The 26,454-nt window shown below is 43.8% G+C and overlaps 2 protein-coding genes across 2 annotated transcripts; one reads left to right on the top strand and one right to left on the bottom strand.

Annotated features, from left to right (window-relative positions):
• The first annotated feature begins 1,556 nt into the window (after window positions 1-1,556).
• Window positions 1,557-14,956, top strand: LOC139664511 (protein CLEC16A-like). The gene is made up of 5 exons (XM_071543362.1): window positions 1,557-1,702; window positions 3,068-3,272; window positions 5,049-5,219; window positions 8,462-8,599; window positions 10,502-14,956. Exons 1-5 carry the CDS (start codon window positions 1,574-1,576, stop codon window positions 11,098-11,100), a joined length of 1,242 nt encoding a protein of 413 aa, XP_071399463.1. The 5' UTR covers window positions 1,557-1,573; the 3' UTR covers window positions 11,101-14,956.
• A 5,739-nt stretch (window positions 14,957-20,695) lies between these two features.
• LOC139664512 (suppressor of cytokine signaling 1-like) lies at window positions 20,696-24,596 on the bottom strand. Its single transcript, XM_071543363.1, has 2 exons — window positions 24,336-24,596; window positions 20,696-22,747 (listed from the first exon to the last, which is right to left on the bottom strand). Exon 2 carries the CDS (start codon window positions 22,688-22,690, stop codon window positions 21,926-21,928), a length of 765 nt encoding a protein of 254 aa, XP_071399464.1. The 5' UTR covers window positions 22,691-22,747; window positions 24,336-24,596; the 3' UTR covers window positions 20,696-21,925.
• Between the last annotated feature and the right edge of the window lie 1,858 nt (window positions 24,597-26,454).

Raw genomic sequence — 26,454 nt, 5'->3', positions numbered from 1 at the left:
AAGTGAATATAACCTATTGCGTTTTGGAAATTATCTCTTCATATGTTTCTATTACCGTTGTCTGACTGTCTTTCCATCTGACTGTCTCTCCATCTTGTCTTTTACAATTTGTCTGTGTACACAGTTGACTCATTTTTTTCTAAACATGAATCATTTTAATATGCCAGAATTACATACGTAAACAAAAACAGAAGTGAGCTCTTGAAGTCTTTATCTTTTCTCTGAATGTGGTTTTGCATTGGTAATCTCATTATGTTCCAGTGAAATACCAACTGTCAACTCTGTGTGTGCATGCGTGTGTGTTTCTGTGAAAGGTTTTTTTTTTTTTTTAATTAGTCTTTCCGGGCTGTCATCACTCGACAGCTCTCCCTCTTATGCTTCTTTAAAATACAGTAATTTTAATGGAATCCACAGACTTTTTGGTAAATAACTTCTTTGATCAACGTTCCCTTGTGTGACAAGAAATTACTCGTCATTCCATGTCTGTGTGTCCAATATTTGTTTAGTTCACTACAGTGCATGCTAACACTTCAGCACACTCTCTGTTTATCATGCAAGCTAGCTTAGCTTAATCTTAAACGCACTGTAGCGCAATAGATACTGGATACCCCGAAATGAAACCGCCAAGTTCATCGAAGAGCTTATTGACTAAAAAGCTTGTTAGAGTAAAACACCCACTATCCAAACCCCAGACATTAAAACCAACCGGCTAAACAAACATGAACAACATAGTTAATACATGTGGTTGTCTGTAGCGGTGCCAGGAAATCCAAAGGAATAAACTGTTTTTGCTTACCATATTTTTTTTGTTTCTACTAGATAAGTGACCTAATAGCATGTATTGTAGGAAATATGGCGACCGAACCTAGAGGCTCCCCAATTAAATGACATTATATTTCAACACGGTCTCACAGCAGTTCGTGAAATAGTCACGAAAATTTAATCTATTGATTCGTGTACATGGACACGATTTTGCCATTTTTTTCGTGAAATGAACACGACTAAAAAACGTGCCTCCACCACGACCTGAATTACGTTCCCCCACCACGAATTTGAAACGTAAGTTTTGGCAAATAAAACTACTTGTGTTACGGTTATGGTTAGGCAACTAAAACAACTTGGTTAAGGTTAGAGAAATGGTTTGGTCATGGTTAAATAAGAAAAAACGTTTCGTTAAAAATTTAAATGTGGCTTACGGTTGAAATGTACTTTGAACACGCTGGGAATCGAACCCCTGTCGTCGGCATCGAAGGCAAACGTATACGCCCATCCACCACCCCGACCACAACGCCCTTACTTGCCACGTTTTATTGCAGGCAAGAAAGATACTTCCAACTGAAATAGATTAAATTTCGTGGCTATTTCACGAACTTCCGTGAGACCGTGTTGTATATTTATGCTATGCTAATAACATATTTACCATGTTTTGAATGGATAACATTGACCTAATCGGGTATATGGTGGTCAGTAAAGATTGTAGCCAGGACTGTAGCATCCATACATAAATTCCATTTACTTTCTGCTAACTTTACATTTACCATGTGTTTCAGATAACAGTGACCTAATAGCCTGTATGGTGGTCAGTAAAGATGGCGGCCAGGCCCAGAGGTTCCTAGCTGTCGATGTGTACCAGATGAGTCTGGTCGAACCAGAAACCAAACGCCTCGGTTGGGGCGTGGTCAAGTTTGCCGGCCTACTGCAGGTAAGAGAAGAGTGTGTGTTTGTGCTAAAGAGAGATTGAAATGTTTTTTTATCATTAAAAAGTACTGGAAATGGATTTGTGCATGTACTGTACCTCCTTTTCCTTGGCTGTTATTCTTCCTCTGCACTTATTTCTGTGCAGCTCTGCCTTGTGTTTTCTCTCCTTTTCTCTCCTTTTCCTGCTGACTCCTCTGGTCTCTGCTTTCCCATAGTCAGTATATCTTTATGTCTTTGTTCTTCCTTCCTATCTTCCTTTCCCTCCTCTCTATCTTCCCTCCATTTCCCTTCTTTTTCTTTCTCCTTTTCCCACTGCTCTTGTCTTCCTATCTTCCTCACGTTTTCCCATCCATTCCCCCCTCGCTTGCTCTGTCCCTACTCCCTCACCGTTTCCTTAGTCCTTCATCTCTTTTTTTTTCTTTCTCTCTCTCTCTCTCACTCCCTGGCTCAACCCTTCCTACTTGTTGCTCAACCTAAATCAGTTCTTGTCATCTTAAATGTTGCATTCCCCTCAAAGTCAGAAGTTGGAAATTCCCAGCTTGTCGGTGGTAATTAAAACCTCCATGTGTTCCAGTGATTAAACTTCTGGAGAAAAAATGGGAAAGAACATAAACCGCTGTTTCCCAAGGAATGTTAGCTAGCTAGTTAGCATAGAACGTTAGCAACTGCATGTGCAACTTTACATTTCAAATTTAGCACCTGTTTAGCACACAGGTGTTTCATAAATTTATGGTCATGTAGTGCTGAAAATCTACAGTAACTGATGTGTATTTTGAAGATTGTAAACACGTTAAACATAATGCTAACATTTACTGTTTATGTTGACGTAGCCATGTTGGCATAGCGTAGCTACATCTTGAAGGGTCGTTCTATTGCATTTTTCTTAGTAGGAAAGTGGAATTTCTGACTTAATAATGCATCAGAAGTTCTTCAGTGTCCCAAATATGCTATTGTGGTGTTTCCTCTGTACTTGATGCTATGATGTTTCTTTCCTCTTTTGTATTTTATGAATATCATGTCAATTCTGCTCTCTTTTTCAGTGTCAACTTGTGAGCATAAATAATTAAAGTCAAAATTCGTCTCTCATCCCCCGTCTCTCCACTTGCTACCTCATCCCTCTGTCTCTCTCCTTCTCGGTCCCTCGCTCTTTCCCTCCTCCTTCCTTCTTTCCCTCTTTCCCTCTCTACCTCGTTCTTTTCCCTCGCTCTTTTTTCCTTTCTCTCTCCTCACTCTTTTCCCCTCCCCTCTTCTCCTCTCTATCCCACTCTCTCTCTCTCTCTCTTAACCTCTTCCCCACCCCTTTTCCTTCGCCCTTGTCTTCCTCCCCCTCTCTCTCTCCCTCCATCCCTCCCTCCCTCCCTCCCAACAGGACATGCAGGTGTCTGGCGTGGAGGACGACAGCAGAGCGCTGAACATCGTCATCCACAAGCCGAGCTCCAACCCCCACGCCAAGCCCCTGCCCATCCTGCAGGCCAACTTCATCTTCGCCGACCACATCCGCTGCATCATCGCCAAGCAGAGGCTGGCCAAGGGACGCATCCAGGCCCGACGCATGAAGATGCAGAGGATCGCCGGTGAGTCAAAGGGACTCCCGCTGAACCGAGGAATAAAGCACAGTACAGTCAGAGTACAGTCAGTGTGATGTATCAAGGCTCATGGTGTTCTCTAGTGCTTTCATAATAAGTATTGGTTAACAACACTGTAACAACCTCATCCGTCTGAACTAGAATATGGAAGTTCCATGTAAGAGAGAAGGAAAGGACCAGTAAACAAATGTTTCCAAAGAATTACATAGATTTTATTCAGTAGTCATTGCACAACTTAATTACTGTAGTACTGTTATCATGCTCATTTAACCAGCAAATTCCACATTATAATTACAAATGGTTGCTTGTTATTACCAGTGATTACAGTTGCTTTCTGACCATTTCTATGTATGTTTCTATGTATGTCATTAGTTATTAGTTTTAGCAAACTGTCTAGATTGCTACAAAACCAAGAGAGCCAACAATGCCAACCGTTTACAGCTGACTGTCACCAAGCTGAACACACGTAAAATAAAGAAAACAACATAAAAAAAAAACAGTTTGAACACATTGGTAACATATACTTAGCAAGGCCTACTACTGCAATGTTATATCCTTAACAAAGGATTAATCCTACTTACAACAAAGTCCAACAAACAATAAGCAAAATCTAAACAAACAATCTAAGGTTGTAAAATGACTTTTCCGGGAAAACAGAGAACTTGAAATTATTCTTCAAGCTAGCAAAAAACGCTTCCATAAGCAATTACAACTATAGAGGAATGTGAAAAAGAAAAAGGATTCTTGCAATAGAACTGCACTGGTCTATAAGCATTAGTATCACAGGCATCTAGGACATGCACAGTTAAACAAGGACCTAATGAAAATCCTACAGTCTCTTTGCATGTAGATGCTCTTCTGGCAAGCATAAAAAGTAGTTGACAACTTTTGTAAAACGAAGCAACAAGCGCACTACAGCGGGGGAAGGGGAGGGTGGTCCAAAAGTAATAATAATTTTAAAAAATAAAACGGCATCTAAATTTGAATTTGTTTTATCTATTACCAAGCTACTGCAAGATGTATTCAAACTACCAATTTAGTGGCACATAGTGAAACTACTCCCCAACAGTGCTGAAAGCTCACCTCCTCAATAAGTACCACTCTCTCCTCTGAATCATATCCCTTCTCTCATATCTTTCTCCTCTGCTCACTCAAGCATTTCATTAATCTTGAAGTAAAAAAAAACAACCACTTCCTCATCTATCATTAGTTCTTATTTCTTGTGTGTCTTCTCATAGCGCATGATTAAGGGTTAGAAATTGCAGGTTGCAGGATGCCGTTAATTTCCTACCCTGCACAGATGTGGGCACACATGCAAATGAGCTGCTAGTTATCACTCTGCCCAAACACCAAGCACAGCTTCACAGGAATCCTTCTGTATGCCCGTTCACACAAAAGAGTTATCAGGAATCCTTTTCTGGAAGCACTCGCACACACAAGTTTACAAGGGTTCACACAGTGTATTCTCCCATGAGTCGTTTACCCTCTCGAGGCCTCGCTTCTGTAGAATTACATACAAAAGTAATATGAATTATGACATCTGCCAAGTGAGGCATAGCCAGGAGGCGAATAAACACCTGCCTCTCTCTCACTCGCACACACACGAACGAATGAACACCTTTCTCTGTAATCCATCTTCGATTACTTTAAAGCCAGCTGCATTCCAGGTGCTGTATTTGCACCTCGCGCAGATATACACACTTTCACACATGCACACACGCACATACACACTCCTCTTATGCCCTCCTCTCTCTCGGTGCACAGCTCTGTTGGACCTGCCCGTGCAGCCCAGTGCGACGGAGGTGTTGGGTTTCGGCCAGACGGCCAACGCGTCGCCCAGCGGCCTGCCGTTCCGCTTCTACGAGCAGTCGAGACGAGCGCCCAACGACCCCACGGCCAACAGATCGGTCTTCGCCACCGTCGATAAAGTCCCAGGTACAAAAAAAGGCTAGCCAGGGTCCCCTTTCTGTATTCTGCGCTCCTGTTGACTGTGTCGGAGTGTTGTACGAGTCTAGACATGGCATCCCAGGATCTAGCGTAGCTGAGAGACTCTGTTTAGCGATGTATGTGCCAGTGATTCTCAAATAGACGACATTTGGCGAACTCATTTCTGAGAAAATCTGCTTAAAGGAATAGTTCACCCAAAATTGAAAATTCAGTCATTATCTACTCACCCCCATGCCGATGGAAAGTCGGGTGAAGTTTCTCAGTCCACAAAACAGTCCCGGAGCTTCACAGCAAAACAGCGTTGCAGCATTCTCCTAAACAACTTGCTGGGGACTTTGTCTTAAAACGTAAAAAAAAACAACCGAAAAAAACCCATAAAATGGCTCCATACAGCTCGTCCGGCGTAATCCAAGTCTCCAGAAGCCCCGAGATCCCAAGCTGACTTGAAAAGACGTCATTTACAGCCTTTTTTGTTAGCGCGCACCTCATCTGAAGTGGGTGCACGAGCTCAAAGGTGCGTACATGCGATGCGTTGGTGTAAACTGGCAGGTTTCAGAACGTTGCAGACCCGGCGCATTGCAAGTAGTTGCAAGTTTCAACTCGTCTAGTCGCGAATCTTTGGTCTAAACTGGCCTGAAATAACAGTACAGAAATTAGCGTTAGCCTTGGTTAGCCAGTTAGCATTTTGTGACCCTCGATCACAGTTGCGCAGTCGTCTGACAACAGAAACAGAAAGATATGTTGTTTTACATATTGGCGCTATTGAAAGAAGCTACAACAGTTAGGTAACAGATCAAAGACTGAAAATGTAACGTTAGATCCGACAGAGGCACTTGTTGCTGCAGCTTCAGCAGAGCTCTCTCTGTTGTGTGTGACGCTAGCTTCTGGGTAGCAGTGTAAACACGGAGGTATGGAGATATCGCGAGTTCTCGTTGATCTCGTCTAGCGGCGCATGTACGCACCTTTGAGCTCGTGCACCCACTTCAGACGAGGTGCGCGCTAACATGAACGCGGCTTTGAGCTCAGCGGCTACAGTGAAGATTTCGGCTAAAAAAAAAGGCTGTAAATGACGTCTTTTCAAGTCAACTTGGGATCTCGGGGCTTCTGGAGACTTGGATTACGCCGGACGAGCTGTATGGAGCCATTTTATGGGTTTTTTTCGGTTGTTTTTTTACGTTTTAAGACAAAGTCCCCAGCAACTTCGGTTGTTTAGGAGAATGCTGCAACGCTGTTTTGCTGTGAAGCTCCAGGACTGTTTTGTGGACTGAGAAACTTCACCCGACTTTCCATCGGCATGGGGGTGAGTAGATAATGACTGAATTTTCATTTTTGGGTGAACTATTCCTTTAAAATGTGAACATAAAAACGTACCGTAGCGCAGTGTGGACTGAGCCAGAATCAGGCTTTTCCACACTACACTAAAAGACATAGACACGGTGAACTTTTTCATGCAATAGAGGTGGGAAGTGTTGGCCAACTGGGCCAAATCAGTGTGGGCAACACCTTGGGCAAGAGGTGACAAGTAAAGTTTCATTCCAAAATAAGAGCTCCACCATTTGTAAAAAATTACTCCTACTCTTACAAAATGATTGATACCAGAAAATCTAAAATTACTTTTAAAACAATAGAAAACGCAAGTCCTTGTTTGACACTTAGACACACAGACTGGATCCTCCATTAGAAATAAGAAATGATGAACTTTTATTTCTCTGTATTGCATCTCAGAGATATACACTGTTAGAAAAACTAAGTGTTGACAGAGTTGCCCATGTGCATCACCTCAAAAGGTTGCCCTAACATTCAAACCAATAATGATAACATCTGAGCTGTGGAACCAAAAAAATAAACCTGAATTTGACCTTTAGCAGAAGTTTGATATTTAGAGTAGAAGTGAGACGCTGTCCCAGACGGCAGCTGCAGAAACCCCAGACCTCAGACCGCTATTGCTTTCATTTTTCAAACTCAAAAGTCTTTTATGTTAAATCACATTTCCCCCTAGTCTTGCTTTAGATTCGTATCCGTTTCCCTGTCTGTTCCTGCTAAGTGCATTTCACAGGCAGCACATGACCCGCTGCAGCTCCTGAACGGGTGGGGAGGAGAGGGAGATGTTTAGATAATTTAGTCTTTCAACTCATGACACACCAGACATGCAAACTCTCTCTCTCTCTCTCTCTCTCTCTCTCTCTCTCTCTCTCCCCCCCCCACACACACACACGCACCTATATACTCGCACAACAAGAGGACAGACGCATGGGTGTGTGCACAAACACACACAGTGGGTGTACACACACATATGCGCGTACAGACACACACCCACACACACAAGCCAGTTCGTAAGAAATTTGTACACACAATGGACTCGCTTCTCCTTTACTGGCCTTAGGTGTTTATCGAATTACAGACACACTTGTCATCACTCTCTCTCTCCCTCTTTCCCTTTTTATGTCTCCCACACACACAGATACAGACTCTCTTTGTGACCCGTGCATACAGTATAGTCTCTGATTTTGCATCTGGTTCAGAGTATGTGTGTGTGTGTGTGACTTTATCTCTTTTTTTGCCCTAATAAGGAACTGGAACCTAATAAGGGTATTTACATACCTTTCTCCAGTGGAAATTACATTAGTATTCGAAGTTCCTGGAACTGTCAGGGTTTGTTACACAGGAGATGTCTTGGTCTAGAGGTGGATTTTAATCCTTTGCTTTTATTGAATTTTATTTATAGCCATTTGGAAAGTCAACTTGTACTTCTTTGTTTTCCATTTTCTCTGATTAGCATTTATCTGCTGCATGTTTTTGGTAAATTACAACTAGTTCATAAAGTCGGTTTGAATAAGTTTTAAGTTCTAAGGTTAATCTCTTACTCAGTGTACAGCATGGACCAAATTCAAACACGCATACACACACACACACACACATGCACATGCACACACACACAAACTATGTCTGGCACCGTCTGTTTGAGGTTGCATGGTATAATGTTTTAAAGTAAAAATCTGCTCCATTAGAACCACACAGCGCTTCAAACAATCTTTTTTTTTTATGTGTGTGTTTTTGTAATTCTATCCTTGTAAGGAGCAAAGAATGGAAATGTGATGATATTCCTCTGAAGTGAAGACCTTTTTGGGTTATGGAGGGTTCAAAAGTCAGACTAAGTCAACAGAGTTTCCTCAATGTGTGTGTGTGTGTGTGTGTGTGTGTGCGTGTGTGTGTGTGTGTTCTCTCCCCAGGCTTCGCGGTGGCCCACTGTGTGTCCCAGCACAGTCCCTCCCCCCTCTCCTCTCCCTCGCCTCCCTCCAGCGGGAGTGGCAGTACAGGGCGATGTGACTCTGTTACAGCCAGCACTATATCAGCACAGAGCCCCACAGGTAACACACACACACACACACAACAGCACACACACAGTACATATACATTCCTTATATACACACACACACACCTAGAGAAATGCACGCTATAATTAGACTGGTTGGACTGGTAGGGCTTATGGTACACCAGCAAAAAGCCTCATAAGTGACACACATGCACACATGCTGGGGGTAATGAGTACTCAGATTACTTTTTGTGGTAACTAGTAATTTAATGCATCAGTTTTTCAAGTTATTAGTTACTTTACAGGATTAGAATGCTGTTGCTTTCATTTTCTTTCATATTGTATACAATTCTAGAAAAAAGTGAAAATCCCACAGCATCTCATGCAGACAGTATGCTGATCGCTAACTGAAAAAATGCATTCTAAGTCTGCTCAATATAAATGAGACTATCTACTGTTCTGCATTGCGTTGTAAAACCTTGATTGACACACACTTGACAGCACAAGCCAGATTGCTACAGCAGTTTTTTTTACCAACCCTAAGTGAAGTAAGCAATGATACACACACACACCTCACTTCTGCCCCCGCTCAAGTGCTGTTCTTGCAGGAGTGCCAGATGTTCTGCATACTGGCTCATATCCAACATAAGGTCCTAGTTGGGAGAGACTTGATATTCTTCATTAATATCTCTGTATGCATGAATTAGCAGAACATTCTGGAAAGGAAAAACAGGTTAACACTAGAAAGGCCAAGCCAAAGTCAACTGACTGCTGTTTGTATTTTAGTACTGAATTATCTCAGTATTCAAAATGTCCCTGTGTGACTTCTCCCCTTAGTCACCACTTGCTGTACAAATCTGTTGTTAGATTTTCCAAATCACCATCTGTTGACGGCTTGTTGGCCTCCTCTTATACCCCCAACATCCATTGGCCTCTCTAGTGTTAAACAGACACACAAAAGACGACAGTAAGCTATCAGGTTTGTTGCTGTTTGTGGGTCTGAAACGATAAAACCATTCTGTTGTATCTTCCACACTGCACCCTCTCTCTTTTACCTGTGTAAGTATGCTGAAACTAAACTGCAGTGTTTATGCCGTACTTCCGTCCCCAGTTAACACACACATACACTACTACTGCTGCTAGTGAGACTATTGCTGCCCCTTCTACTACTACTGCCCCTGCTGCTACTACTGCTACTAGCACACCCGTAGGCAGCGTGTCCACCCTGCACCTCTTCTTTTCTAGCCAGACCTGCTTGGAAGCTGCTCTGCATCGATCAAACAATCTCAACCTTTGTTAGAAAGGTGCAGCTTTGTAAGCAATGATAAAAAAAAAGAGGTCCTTGGTGAACTCGCTGCATGGTGTTTTTCAGTCGCCCCCCCCCCGCCTGTGTCCGTCCAATCGCATGTGAAGCTAACACTGCAGTACCTCGTACCCACCTGCCTAGATCTCCATCGTAACTCCATACCTGCATACACTAGATTGCTCCCGTTCCTCCCGAATCCTCTCAGTTTGACAGTTCCAGGGTTCCCACTGGCCGTGGGGTGTCTGGAAAATTGTGGAATTTTGAAAGCCAAGGAATTCGATAAATGGAAAGTCAGGGGATATCACAGGAATATGGCAGAATGTATTTTACTCAGTGTTTCACACATTGCATAACATGTTGGTTTTCAGCTGTTATTCTCCACAGCAAGCCCAATTGTAATGGAAGCCAGACTGTTTACCCCCTTTAGAACATTTCTGAGCTGAAAAACAAGACTAACAAACCAGGAAGGAATAATATCTTTACTTATGGAAATCATGTAATTTTACATCAGGGCCACAGTGGGAACCCTGAGGCATTAAAAGTGCTAATGTTAGTCTTTCTCTCTGTTCACCCGTGTGTGTGTGTGTGTGTGTGTGTGTGCCTCTCTCTCTCTCTCTCTCTCTCTCTCTCTCTCTCTCTCTCCTCGCCCAGATGACGGCACGTTTTTGGAGCACACCCCTCCCTCCTCCTCGGGCGGAGAAGGGGACGGAGGAGGGGGCGGGGATGTGACGCCGCTCTCCTCTAACCCCCCAGCCCCGGCCCTGGCCCCCAGCCTCACCCCGGCCTCCCAGCCCACCATCTCCCTGCTGACGGACGACAGCGCCGACACCCTCAGCGTGGAGTCGCTCACCCTGCTGCCGCCCGCCGACTCCCCGCACCTGCACCCCTGCGCCTCCCACCTCCCCGCCGCGCACTCCCTGCACGGGCCGGACACCTCCATCGCCGAGGAGGAGGAGGAGGAGGAGGAGGAGGAGGAGGAGGAGGAAGGCTCGCCGACGGAGGAGAGCGCCAAGGAGGAGTCGGCCACGCCCACCGACGAGGAGCGGGAGGGAGAAGAGGCGGCGGCCGGGCAGCAAGAGGGGGAGGAGCCTGCGGACAGAGACACACCCCCGGGGGCGGGGCCTGAGGCAGACACGGCCCCCCCCGCCGCTGCAGAGCCGCAGGACAAAGACGACTCCGCAGAGTTTAGAGAGGAGAGGGAGACACACACTGAAACGACAGACACGCCGGACTCTCCCGAACTGGACTAGGCAACACACACACACATACATTCATGCACTCACACCCTCTCTCTTTCATACACACACACACACACAGAGGACAGTGAGGCGTGCAGTATATTTTCATGTCGCGACCCTTAGTTAGTGTGTGTGTGTGTGTGTGTGTGTGTGTGTGTGTGCGTGCGTGCGCGCGGCGTGAACAGTCCCAAGAGGCTTTCGGAGGCATCTCGACATTGGTGTTTGCACATGAAGAAAGACTCTTTCGACCGGCCGGGGAACGAGACGGGACGCCGGTTTCCGCTCGCGGGACGCCCCGAGCGCAGTCCCGGGGATCTCCGTGCACGTCGGCGCGCGCGTGTGTGTATGCGAGTGTTTTTAAGCGTGCGTGTGTGTGTGTGAAGGCGGCGCAACCAGCAATGTTTTTTTACTCGCCCCCGTTTTGACAGATGATTTGTCAAACTCAAAGAAACACACACACACACACACACACAGAGGCACACACACCATGGGCTATTTATGCACTTGTAAGGTTTTAAAAGGTCTGCTGTATTTCTTTGTCTTATGTTCACATGAATTGCCATGAATTAACTCAAACCAATGCTTTATGGCGGTGGTCGCCACTATGCTACACACACACACACACACACACACACACACACAGAGTCAGCTACACTAGCCTTTTGACCACTGCATCTCTGACCCAGTAGCAGTTACTGCCACCAAGAACTGCATGTGTGTGTGTGTGTGTGAGTCATTTTGTCTTCTACATTTGATTTAGTTCATCTTGTACCACCTGTAAAGTAATGATCCGTTCATTTCACGTTTTACATGCGTTACCCGCAAGAATCAATTGATGACTTGGTATCTATTACAAAACATGTGTGATATGTTATCTGCTGCATCACTGATCACTAATCATGAACAAGGAGGGAGCAGGTCTCAAGCGGCACCCAACTTGATATCGCAGTTCGGTTAGGCTTGGGCCAAGATTCCATAATATCGGGTATCGCGATAATCTACTGGGGGTAAAATAGTAAAAAACAAAAATAATCATAGTTGTAGTGGAAAATTTGGCATTTTATTTCAAGTATTTCCAGTCCGTTTTCCTGGAAGTGTCAGGAATGAGCAAATTCCACCAGATGGCCGTTATTTTTGCTATGATCAAATTTCTATAATAGCAGCATCGCAATATTAAATTATGGATATCGCCCAAACCTAGTCATGGTGACAGTTTGGGAAATTTGGAGCGACAGGCTGCTTTAGATATGCAACAGAAATCCATAAACTCTACTATCATCGACGTTTGACCTTGACCTTTGACCTTGCTTATTGACAAAGACTGCATCGGCGTTTACATCATCGCCCGTCCAAGTCCGGAACAGGTCTGAACCGGATCATGGCCTTCTTTCCCAATTCCATAATCCAAACCCTGCATGTATCGGTTAAAGATTATTCAATAATCAACAGTGTATTTGCAGAATGAATAGTGGAATATATGAATGGAGCTGTGGTGCTCTACTTGGAGATGATAAGTGCAGTCTGGAGGATGCATAGTAGTGAACTGCATAGGGTTTAAGTTGCATGTTAGCAGCGAGTCACACAGGTCATAGGGTGCCGTTTGAGTCTATGCCTAGGGGACGTCCATCCATTCACCCTGTACATAGAGCATTCCAGCCTCTGCCAACACAGTCATAATGAAATATATAACGCTGTCTTACTGTTTGTATGAAAGACCTAGGAGCAGCTAATTATTTCAAATGGTTTCAAATACCCAGAGATTAGATGAAAACTTGAGATATGCCCGATTTGAACTTTGACCATTTGAAGTAGTTTCCTTGCCATCAGGTCTGCACAATGCCACTGCAACACTGGGTTGAATGTATCTGCAGGTTGCCTCTTAGACGCTGACCTGCGCTCAGTTTTAACCTCCATGAATCTGCAAGTGTAACTGCTGGTGGAAGGACCAGAAATCAGATCTGGGCATAAATTACCCAAAACACTTGGTTTCCACATTATTTTGTAAGTATGTAATGTGGTCCCCCACACCCTCCCCCCCCACCCTACATCTGTCCTGCATTAGTACTGCAGCAGTGCAACAAGCGTGTCAAAAGTAGAACGTCTACATCTTCACAAAGTGTCTGAGTCTTGCTTTTGTTTCTTCTTATAAAAACGTTCCTTATCAATAGTACAACATCCATACGTCAACACTATCGTAGTCTTTGCGAGGAGCTCGTCAAGTTAAAAACAAAAAAACCTAAAAGCTAGTCAGTAAGAATGTTTTAGTACAGAGGTTCCCAAACACTCGCACTGTGCAGATGCATAAGCGATCTACTGGGAGACTCCTAAATAGACAAAAGGATTCACAGATGCTGTTATTCACTCTTAAAAGTCACAGTGAAGTGGCAACAGTGTAAACCAATGGGATAGCGGTATCTGTTAGGGAGAGAAAGGCAGTTATATATAGTGGGAGGGGCAGAGGGAGGGGATTGTTAAAAGATTATGTGATGTCATTGGTTGGAATTTCTATGTGCAATATAGTTTTTATGGAAAATAATGGGATTTTGAGGTTTAAAAAAAAAAAAAAAAAAATGGTGTATTTTTTCATTTCATTGGTTCTTTTTTTTCACCGCAGTATATGCTAATAGTAACATTATATGTTGTTACTAGCATATTTTATGTTGAAAAGTAACACAAAAAATGGGCATCGTTCCAAACTAGACACATAGAAGAGTTAAAAACCTAGAAAACAAATGCTAACAAAATAATAATAACACGCCCAAACACACTTGGAGAACCCACTTTGAGAATATTTCTGTTTTGGGAAACCAGCCTCTGCTCCCAGGTCAGCGTCTGGAGGGGGCGAACCTCCTCCTCCCCCTCCCCCCCCCCCTCCTTTAATCAGCTGAACGAAGCTTTACTACCGCAATAATCTAAAGAGCTAGCCAATGAGGGGAGAGATGAATGTAACGGACAGCTTGTCTCTCCAATCAGCGGCGTTATATTTGATTTGAATGGGATCGGTGTATCACATCCTTGACTCATGACTTCATTTGGAACAAAGCACACACACACACACACACTGGTTCTGAAACATTGGTGCATGTGTCTTCTTGTCCTCCCTTCTCCCTCTCTTCTTCCTCCCGTCTCCCTCGCGCTCTCCCCTTTCCTCTCTTCTTTTCCGTGCCATCGCTGTAAAACGAAGTCTTAAGCTTGATCACTCTTTTAGTTTTTTAACTCTGTACAGTCATCGACAAGTTTAGAAAACGAGTGAATTCAAAGCAATACTTTCTTTTTTTTTTCCCTCTCTCTCTCTCTCTCTCTCTCTCTGTCTTTCTCATAGCATTTCTATCTTGCGATCTGTAAATAGCAGCAGTGCGATAACGATGATCACTGACCCTGCTTATAGAGGCCCGTTTTGCGGAGCGGTCGCCAACGGTTACGAGGGACGCGCCGCCATGTTGGAGGACAGACGGCAAACGGATGGCCTCGTAACCGTCGGCAACCGCCCTCCGAACCTCGTGCGACAGGCCTGGATTACTATTATTCTAACAAGAAGTCTCTGATTGTAGTGTTTCTGTATGTAATATGTTTGTATGCTCTGTAAATGCTTCCAGCTTTTAAACCTGTAATTATTATTAATGGACTGAAACAGAGGAATAACTAAAGAACTGCAATAAATTATTCTACTTAAAAAAAAAAAAAAACACAAGTTTGTTATTGTTTCGTTTACCGGCAGAAGAGATTTTCCTCTCACTAGGTGATTGTGTTTCTCTCTCTCTCTCTCTCTCTCTCTCTCTCTCTCTCTCTCTCTCTCTCTCTCTCTCCCCCCATTTCAACCACACACTCTGGCTGTAGGAGGAGGTTTTCCTCAATGTTTCAGTCAGAAAACCACAGGAAAACACACACACACACACACACACAGTAGTATACTTCAGATGCACTGCTTAAATGCTTCACTCTGATGTGTTTCAGTGGGAGAAGGAATGCTACAAGAAACCAGAAATTCCAGTTCCTTCGTGTAAATTTGATAATCAGGGAATCTTAATCTTGGATGGAGACTGAGAAACACACACACACACACACACACACACACACACAGTGACTTCAAATTACAGGTTCCATCGGATGTATTGGTAAAAAAAACAAAAAAAAAACAGGTCTTAACATCAGGTTGAAATGAGATGTTTGACATGGGATATATCTGAAAACTCAATATCTGAAAAACTACTTTGTGGTTTGCAACACATTCTTATATAAAAAAAAAAAAATGTTCATATATTTCCCTACATACATGCACAAACACATTCTCCCAAAATGAGTGGAAAAATGAATGATATTTCATGAATTCTTTGCTTTTATAGATGGAGGAGAGGTGAGTTTTTGTGTCACTAAACTAATTCTGCCATCATAAAGAACATAAAGAATACTGTTCACATGCTATAATGCTCATACATTGATATTTGTGTGTTTGAAGCATCCCAGCATGCATGACTCTGCCTTTACACTTTCTATGTTTGCAGTGCATCCTCCAGTCATCTTGTGGTCTGTACGTGTTGCTGTTTTATCACGGTTCCTCTCTTCAGGGAAATCTGTGTGTGTGTACGTAAACATGTGAATGGGTTCCTGGTACTGCAGAGATACCGAAACGCTTTCATGTGTTTTTGTGTTTTTTCTGGCTCTCCAAACCACAGCTACAACATGCAAGGTGCGATGTATGAGCTCTGACTGTGGAGATGCGAGACAGATTTGAAGATGTGTTCATGCGGAAGCAGCCGTGCTGCTGAAGGTAGAGAGTTAGTTCCCAGTGTGTCAAGAGAACAAAATGAAGAGATCTGTTCCAAAGTGAGATATCCGCCATTTAAAAACATCAAATGATGTGACACTGACATCTGCTCATTTTGATGAAAGCAAAGGGCAGGCACTTTCAAAAAATATTTGGCAGGTGATTGGATGAACCATCTGTCTATCACCATCTATCACGGGCTAATTTCAGCCAATCAGATCAACTACCCATATGACGCAGTAGGACAGCCCCAAAGAGGAAAGACAACAACAAACTATGTAGTTAGCATGTTGGTAGACGATTCTTGCCTTCAGTGCCGTTCTTTGCTCTTCTTTCAATGAAGAAATACTCTCCAGTTCAGAAATAACTGATGTTATAGCAGCATCTACGCTAGCCTCTTTAGGAGCCGCCATTGTTGTGAACGAACAGTCACTTCTCGCTGACACCTAAACCAAGCCCGTAGCTGCCCTCTGCCCTAGGATGCTGATTGGTCCGAACCACTGTGGTTCGGCCACAAACGCATAACTTGAAGCCTGGCAAGATGGATTCTCACGTGATCATGATCAAATCCAGCTGCCTCGCAAGGTAACAACATCCAAGATCCCTAGTAAAATGATTGGCTGGCTACATGCATTCCAACGCACTTTTCGTCCTGCCAATGGAATGCTGAGCGTCTTCTAAAAATCGTTACGCAAAGCGTAAAGAATTTGTGAGGAGTGCGTTGAAAAAGAAGCAGAAAGATGGATGTTGAAGGGTTTAACACAGAACTCCTGTGCAGGCAAACCTGCATCTCTGTCCATCTAAAGAAAATGAAGAAACATTTTTTCATTTACAAAGGCATATACCCTGTTTTTTGTTTCATTCTGTTTTGGACTTGAATAGGACTCGATTTGTTCAGGATTCCGTCTTGACTTGGTCTTGAACCCTTCTGGTTTTGGCCTCGACTCAAACTGGATTGGACCTGGTCTTGGACTTGACCTGGACTCGATTATGGTGCTCTTGACCAATGTTTCCCAACCCAGTCCTCAAGGACCCCTTTTCCTGCAAGTATTGGTTCCAGCTCTACTCTTGCGCACCTGATCCAGTTAAGGTCTTAATGCTGATTGGTAGAGACAGATCTACCTGAACAGAGCAGCATGAAAGTGTGTAGGCCCCAGTGGGATCAGGTGTGCAAGAGTAAAGATGGAATAAAAACTTGCAGGACAGGGGGTCCTTGAGGACTGGGTTGGGAACCACTGCTCTTGACTACAGCAGCTGCCTCATGGTCTTGAGCTCCCATTCCAGTGAGCAAGAAAATAATAAAAAAAAATAGGTCTTGCAAGCAAATCATTGAGTCCCCAGGATTATTTTTTGCTGACTGTCCCCTAAGCTGGACCAGAGTTTGAGAAGAAAGCCTTCATGATCTGGAACAAAGACTTGTAACTGAAGCACCTGGTGACTCTCAATGAGTTTCAAGCAACTGTCAGATCTTCAGAGGGTGAATCTATAGATGTTGTCCATAGCTTTTAATTGAACTCCACTGCTAACAGCCTCACTCTCAACTCACTCAAGTGAACCTCAGTTTGATAAATGGGACTGGGGAGTTAAAGGCCTGAAAACACAGAAAGCAACAACTCATTTGCATTACTTTACAGTTCTTTTCTGACACTTCTATGATATATATATATTTTTTTTACTTTTTCTTATCTGTACCTTTATACCTCAAATATGGCATAGCAACCAGAAAGTAACCGAAAGAGTACACGAGTTTGGGTACTCCCTTGGATTAGCCTACTGAGCTAAATTCCCTACTTTACAACAACATGTTATGCGTTTGTGACTGTCATTAATACGTCTTTCTCACCTCTGTCTTGCTTCCTGTACTTCTAGATAAGAACGCCATTTAAATGACATGAAATGAGCCCTTCGGTTTCATAACACCTCACTCCTAAATCAAGCTCAAAGCTGGCGTGACAGGCTGCTTGACCCTGCCAGCGCACCGCCAGCCCGTTTCTACATAAACCTTACGACACTTCTAGAGAACTGGCCTTTTAAGAGGAGCTCAGGCATTTTTAAGCGGGGAGAATGAAGACACTGGAGTTGCCTCAAGAGCACGTGGTCGGTGAGAAAATAACCACATGCAACCGCAGCCTCACAGAGAGGCTGCCAGATAAGCTAATAGCCTCCGCCGGGGGACGGATCAGCTCCGCTAATGCTGTTAAAGTCTTTTCATTTCATTAGAATCCACTTAACGTGTTCAGTGTAGGCCTGCTGAAGGAAAACAACAATGTGCCATCCTCTTGATGGTAGATGGGTGTGATGGTTTATAGTTTAAGTACTTTCAAGAACAGAGAATCAGATCGAATTACAATAAAAAAACGTCTCTCCATCATTCTTCCCCACTCTGTCCTTGGCCTTTTGTCTCTGTCTTTCTCTCTGCGGTGTCTTGTTTCCCATTTGTTTCTGTGAAAGGGTGTGTGTGTGTGTTTGTGTGTGTGTGTGTGTGTGTGTGTGTGTGTGCGTGCAAAGGACATAAAACTCCAAGGCAGAGGATTCCTCAGAAATCAGCTGATAAGCACGCAGTCACAGAATACCTCAGTTCACCTTTCATTTCTCAAAATAGTCTGGAATACCCTGAAAACTATGAATGAAACTGCTTCATATGATTCATACACACACACACACACACACACACACACCCCACCCCCACACACATACACACACACACACACACACAGAGACACACATCAGATGGTTGATCTCAATTTGAGGTAAAGCTTCAAGAAGTTAAAGTTTAATGTTGATATCATTGACACTCCTATAAACTGAAGATAGTATCAGTCTTAGAGTGTGCCATTGACTCATGTTCCAATGTGGTATGTGTGTGTGTGGGCCTGCTTAGTCTGGTTCCTCCAGTTGTGATAATTATATCGTCAAACTAGTCAGGCTTTACTTGAATCAGGCTGTGAGCATATTCAGTATGACTCAACATTGTGTGTGTGTGTGTGTGCATGTGTGTGTGTGTGTGTGGCTATGCTCGTCTAGCCCCAAGAGAACAAAAAAAATCCCCGCAAGAATATAAAGCCTTAGGGTTTGGTTTCAGGTGTTCAAATTAGTGCAATGATGAGGCCTGGAGGTTCAGGTCAGAGGGGAGCTTTAGGTTAGAAATGAAAAGTTTCGCTTCAAATTGAAATTTGAAAAAGTGACACATACTGTACTCTCACAAATTTATTGAAACCACAAAATTACACCAAATTATGCCGCTTTAAAGGAGAATACCGGTGTCATTTCGAGTTATAGCCCATTTACTGCTGTCTATGTCTACTCATTTTTCGGCATTTTTTATAATACAAACTTTACAGTGTCGAACTTGGCTTGAAACAAACTGCTGTCCTGGCTAAAAGACATGGATGTGGCAGTATAGTATGTAAGGTGATATGTTAGTGAGGGATCGTTTCCAGGCAGACTTCCATTTCTTCTTGTGGGTGTCAGGTGACTGACGAGAAGCAGAGTGTCTATGAGTGTAACACAGCGCTGATATGACAACACAGTCGGGTGCAATGAAATAACAATAAAACAGAAACTCTGACCGAACCAAGTGAAGGCTTCACGTTTACTGTGATAGATTCTCTCGCTCTGTGGAGGTTGGATTTCATGCTGTATAAGAATTAATGGCAGCAAATGGCTTCTTCTGAAGGTAGAAAACGAGTGCTGATATTTGCAACTATGCTGACAGTGTGCAGAAAAAAGCAGGAACAAACATCCTGTATTATCCTTAAGTGATAATGGGTAACTCTATCATTAGTGATAATACTTTCCCCAGGCTGCATCTTCTATATTTTAGAAATATGGAATCGTCAACTTCAGAATGTATTTTTTTTTTTTCTTATTTATTATTTTATCTTCAGTGTTTTGGATGTTAGAGTTTGGGGGTTTATGGTTGTGCTTCCGTCGAATGTTACAGTGACAAAGAAAATTAAGTAATTGAGTGTGTGTTTGTGTGCACAACTAGTCAAACACACACACACACACACACACCTATGAGTCATCCATTCAAACTCCAGCTCCAGTCTGCCACACCCAACATGATAAAGTGAGGCGCAAATTCCCAAGTTCACACACACACATTTAAGGACAGTCCTTTTTATTCCTTGTACCTTTTTTCTTCTTTTGTCCTTTATTCTTTATCCCTTTTGTTCCATGTCTTGTTTTTTATGTAAGGTTTTAGAGCATAATCCTTTTTACATATAAGTCCTATATATTATAAAGTTTATTATTAGTTTATTATTATTAAACTCGAAACTTTAAATGTGAAGTGTAACTCTTCCCCTGACCTTGATCTAACACTATCTAACCACTAACCCTAAAATTTCCCACTTCCTTGTGAGGAAATTTTGATCTACAGCAAGTACAAGAACACACACACACACACACACACACACCTCGTCATGTAGATCCTTCCCCGCAGACTCTCTCTCTCTGTCACCTCTGCCCCCGTTTCTGGTAAGTGTGTGTGTATATGTGTGTGTGTGTGCGCGCGTAACAGGCCATTTACTATCAAAGTAACCCCGCCCACTTGTCACTTTACCCTACAGAGATGAATCAGTGTGGTGACAGTACTGTACGCTGCATTGTCACTCTTCCTGTCTGATTGTCACTGGCACTGCCTGACATAGTGGGGACACAGCTGTGTGTGTGTGTGTGTGTGTGTGTGTTCTCCCCTCTTTCCACCCCCTAACTTCTCCCACTCGCTGTATGTAAGGAAGTGTTACAAAAAAAAAAAACACCTGCCTACACACGACAAACTGTCAAAAACAACAGAAACAGAAGAACTTTAGTAAGGGAATTGTTTAAAAACCCATTTTATTTTACACAAAATAGAATAATAGCGATAAAAAAATATTAATAAAAAAAAACAAAACCCCAAAACATTTCTCACAGACAATAGTGAGGATTGCCTCTGCTTGGCAGAGAGTACAATCGAACAACAGAGACAACTTGCCTCCATACAGTACGGCTAAAAAACCAGACCTGATGAATCCAATACCATCTGACATCCAGCATGGGAAAGACTTACAAAAATCACACATGATTTGTATATGTTCAGCATATGTCAGGATCTATAATTTATAATCCACCCACAAAAATCAATTAATCTTGTACGTTATAAGCAGCTTATAAGTTCCATACTGCTTTAATACTTTTAAACCTGTCACATATATGAACACAAAACATATACAAATCATATAAGGATGTCCTTATGTGATTTTTATAAAACCTTTTGTTATATGGGATCCTCTACCACATTTCATGTGGATTTTCTGAATGACGATCCCACATCCCAAATGTGCAAAGCTCGCTCATCCGGTGCTCCGGGAGAGGCTGAAGCGGCCGATGAGCGTGCTCCAAATAGGTAAAAAAAAAAAAACGGATGCTGAATGGTATTGGAGCCATCATGCTGGCAAACATTCATGTGCGATGTAAACATTCACATTAGAGTGTTCAAGTCTGCTACAAAACAGAGCCCGTAGTCGCTGGCCCGTGGCAATTTCAACCGTACTCTCTGCCACGTCTGGCTTCTACGAGTCCGTTGCGTTCTGAACAAAGTCCGCCATATAGACGCCGTGGTTTTCCCTCTACGGACACATTTTGGGGCCGCCGGCGGACATAAACGGGCGACGACAGACCCTACGGCTGAACCCGGCGGGTCTTCCGTCTCCGTCGTGACTCCGCCGCCCCTGTAGTTTTCTCTTAATGCGGCGTCTTCCCGCTGTCCGGGTTCGCGTGCGACCGAGCTGCGGCCCGTGCTCGAGACTCTGGAGGTAACGTTTACTGAAATGTCGTGCGCGGCCTCTGCTGTAAGCGACGCCCGGGAGAACGCCCGACTTGGATAGGAGTGTCTCGTACGATTCCTTTTGCAGCGTTTCGGCTCAAAACGGGGCGCCGCGTTCAACTGTACCCACGGCGATGCAGTCTTCATCTCCAACCCGTGGCGGACGGGCCTTCCCCACTCCGGGTGCCCGTTACTTGGTAATCCCCACCTTGTTAACGATAATAATAATAATAATAATAACATGGTAACACATTGCACGGTCAAAGCTTGAAAGGGAACTCCAACAGAAAGTCCTGGACGACGCGGTTGATGGGTAGCTCCGGCACCCGCTTCTCTCCGCCGCACGCCTGCATGACGCGCCGCCTGCACAGCTCCTGCAGGGTGGGCTGCCATTTCCTGTACGGGACGCTCAGGCTCTTCTTGGGCGAGGCCACGTAGTGCTCCAGCAGGGCGAAGAGCGTCGGGAAGGAGCGCTCGCTGCCCGCCAGGCCGAACTTCTCCTGCTTGTAGACGATGCGCACGCTCACCGGCCCGCTCTCGGCGCGGTACGACAGCGTGAAGAACACGTCCTTCTGCCGGCTGTCCCGGATGAGGTAGCTGCCGAGCGGCGCGTCCCGCAGCATGCGGTGCGCCTCCTCCACCCCCAGGGGGCCCCAGTAGAAGCCGCTGCGCTCGAGCTTGGCGGCGGTGTCCGTGATGAGCCGGAAGTCCTTCGGGCAGCGGAAGGGAGGGAAGTGGGTGAAGATGACGACGGGGACGGGGACCGGGACCGGGACCGGGTCGAGCTGCGGGACCGGGTCCCGGCGCGGGTGCGGGGCGTCCCGTCGCTGAAGCTGCTCCGGCTCCACGCGGCGGCGGGGGCTGAGGGTGAGCTGGTGCCGGCGTGGTGACGACGACAGCGAGGACGAGGAGGATAAGGAAGATGATGATGATGATGAAGAGGAGGAGGATGAGGAGGAGGATGATGACGATGAGGATGACAAGTGTGTCTTGGCATGGCCTTCCACAGCGCTGTCGGCTACCATCCTACAGGGGAGAGTGGCCCCAGACCCTCTCCCATCTCTAACCACCGCACTGACATCCTGAGGGAGACAACACAGACAGAGGGTTAGCATCCAAACTCTTATCATTCCCATTAACAATGACAACCCAAGGCATTTCAATAGGCAACTGACATCTTCAAGATAAAGTCTCACAGAATTACCATGTAAGGCCTTGCTCTGCTCTGCTCTAACACAATTAACATAGGGACAAGGACTTATGTGAATGTGTGTGTGTGTGTGTGCGTGTGTGTGTGTGGGGGGGGGGGGCGTGGTCAGCTCATTATCTTCAGCTCTGACTGTGGTTAGAAAGTCCTTTCCAGTTTCCAGTGCACGGTACTGAGTGTGATATGAGTGGAACGTTTTTTTGCGGTTTTGCTAGAATACTGTCAGCACTGATGTCAGCCACAGCCGGAGTTACTGTACACCAGTGGTTCTCAACATGGGGTTCGGGGACCACCAGGGGTCCTTGAGGGCATCCCGGGGCAAATTGATGAATCGTTAAACTTCATTATTTCATTTACAAGAACAATTACAGAATGTAGAAGAATGTTATCTCTCTCCCTACAATACAGATAGTCATGGATTTCTGGACAAAATCATATCTAACAATAAAAATATTCTAAGATTTGGGTCCGAGGGACAAAATCGCAACAAATGGGGCTCCGTGGACCTAATGTGGACTAAATTAGGGGTCCTTGATATGAAAAAGGTTGAGAACCACTGCTGTACACTATCTGTATACACACACACACACACACACACACGCTAACTTAAGAGCATCATACAGCCTGAACCATTACAGTTTCAGGCTGAAGAATGACATATTTTGTCCTATATAATAACTTTTTTAAGGATATGAATGAATTGACTATTCCTGGAAGACAATGATAGAAATGCTGAACTGACTGAACGCGCCTGCAGTAAACAGTGAAAGCTGCAGCCTACAGCAAAACGTTTGGGTTGGACTGTTTTGCTGACAACAGAGATAATCCTCAAAGTGACCAAAAACATACCTGAAACAATACATCACACTGTCTGTATTGAGTCCACAAACCCAGACAGACTATCGTGACATCAACAGGCCTATCCTGTATATGATTCATCTTTTTTCTGTGTAGTTCAACGGGAATAACCTACTATCAGCCAAACTTCCTCAATGAGACAACAAATTCTCCCTCAAGTTCGTACTATAATGTAACCAAAACACGGGATGAATTCCAGAAGAGTAACTACAGGCATGTGTTGACTTATTTTGCAATTCGGGGACATTTTTAGGCAATGTAGATGGGTACGTTTGATGGATTTGGAGCCCATTTGCCAGACTTTATCTCCCCGCCTACACAAAAGCTAAACCCACACCGTCTGGAAACAGTTTGTCAGGTAATCAGCACACCTGGGCGCTTCTCTCCACGTCCTGAACCAATCAAAACGTGGAAACCAAACGCCCCCCAGCTCCCACCCAATGCACGACGCCGATGCCGCCAGGAATGAGCGAGTCGTTTGGCAACGAACCAACATTTTCAGCCAGTTTATCTGTAACCGCACCATACAAAATCTTGCAGCGACACAGGCTGCAACACACCACGTTCACCTTCAAAACACATACTGTAGGACAGCCAATTCTTACCGTTTTGCTCCAAGCGATAACTGCAGCGGTTAAAGATTCCGTTATAGTCTGCAATCCCAAAAGTTGCACTGCGGCGATGTCATGAACCGCAAATATTCCCAAAAGGCGGAGAGCACAGGCTAAATCCTCCAGGTTACATCCGACAAGCTCGGAGGTTATGCTAGCTTGTTTTCTCGGCCGGTTAGCTGAGATTTTCACCGGTCAAATCAACGTGTTGCTGTTGTCTGTGTGAAGCTGGGGAATCGTTACCGCGGCTCTTTATATTTCTCAGGCGGAGCTGCCTGTGTGTTTCCTAGAATTGAAACTCACCGAGCTCCTCCCCCGTCACGTATTTTAGCGTCAAGACTCCGACTTCTTTTAAACCCCATAACCGAAAGTGAAACTCCAAAGGTTTTTCTCCTCATAGTGCCAGGCTGCCCTTTCCCTGTTCACGTTTCGCTTCTTTTGAACTTATTCTAATGAGGGAGAACCGCAAAGCCACATAACAGCGGGCCATTTACAGAAAGACAGGTGACAGGTTCGAGTAACAGCTGCATGAAATATTGGAAAATATCCTGGCATCATTAGCGTCGGTTTGCTTTAATGTGTAAAATGCAATTGAGTTTGGTCGTGCTGGCAACATTAAATTAATTGGCTGCTAAATTTACAGTCTCCACATGCCTACCAGTGTTATACAGTGGGATTTTTTGGGGAAGTTTTTATTTTTATGATACAATTTTTATTTTCATCTATATTTAGTTTTAGTTGGTTTCCAGTGTGGATTTAGTAGTTGTATAGCTATTTTTATTTATTTCATTTTTTTTTAAATATTACTATTTATTTGGACAAATGTTTAGTTTTTGTCTAGTTTTAGTTCTAGTTTTATTATTTTTGCATAGGTTTTTTTTTTTTTTAAGGTATAATGATAGAAGCTCAGAACACCTGTTTGCAACAGGTATTTTTTAATACAAATACATCTTTTTTTTTTCTTTTTTTTTTGTTACATATATATATATCTATACATCCTGAACTAATTTAAAGTTGGGACCACTTAAAAATGTATTCTCTTTTTCACCCTGCACACAAAAAAAAAAAATAAATAAAATCAAATAAACACATTTAACATATACTTAAGACTAATTCTCTGATCAAAACAGCTTCAAAATACACCAAAACATCAATCATCATATTGTATGCATGCTGGGTTTATGATGTGTGGTGTCCTGGCCTCAGCATTGCCCCCAAGTGGTTCATATCAACAATAATAATCCTATATCAGTTTTGGGATCAGCCTAATCTGGTAGCAGTTATTTGTCATTTCCACTGAATTGTCTTTAGCAGTGCAGATTTTGCATGTAGGTAAAGCGGTGCTGATGAAGATAAGCTTCCGCAGCAGCACATGTGTTCACTTTTATTGAACCAGGTAAGTCCCATTCAGATCGCAATCTCCTTTTCTAGGAAGATCCGGCCAAGAGATCAGCAGCAAGATGCACAAGTTGCAGTGAGACGACATACAGCGGTGCAGAGAAGCCAAATACCATCAAATCACATCAAAGGAAAGAGCAAAAAAAAAAAGCCAGCAAACCAGCCAAGTCAAGGGCCAAAACCTTTTCATTCTTGACTAAACCAAAGCTCCTCATTGCTTTTGCTGCGAGATCAGTTTAAAGCCATCACCATGCCATAATGACTCATAACCATTTCACCATAACTACAGTTCCTCATTTGCTGTTAATAGCATTCTACAGAAACCACTCATAACAGCTGTTTCAGAGGCTTCAGCTGAAATTCATCAAGGTCCATGTCAACCCCTTTCCACTCAGAATTCCAGTCTGTGGTATGCAGTTGAGTTGGTATAATGTTTATTATATTATGTTCTTTCCAGGCCATATAGCATATCCCCCCCCCGTCTAATTATGGACGATTGGGTCATACAGTAATGCATAACAATACTGAAAGTTCATGAAAAGTCTGCTAGTCATGCTGTTGAACAAACAGAAAAAGCTGAAGCAAGATCTGACTTGTGTAACCTTTTTTTTCATCTTGCACTTTCTGGATGAGAGCGTGTCTTTAAAGTAAATGAAAATGTCACACTGTTAGAGAGAGAGAGAGAGAGAGAGACAGGCTTACTGTGTCTTTAAGA

The sequence above is a fragment of the Centroberyx affinis genome, unplaced genomic scaffold, assembly GCF_046629955.1.
Source record: "Centroberyx affinis isolate AG114_WGS23_722 - 3 ecotype Tasmania unplaced genomic scaffold, CSIRO-AGI_Caff_v1 ptg004300l_1, whole genome shotgun sequence".
NCBI lineage: Eukaryota > Metazoa > Chordata > Actinopteri > Beryciformes > Berycidae > Centroberyx > Centroberyx affinis.
This window is presented reverse-complemented; position numbering and strand designations above follow the sequence as displayed.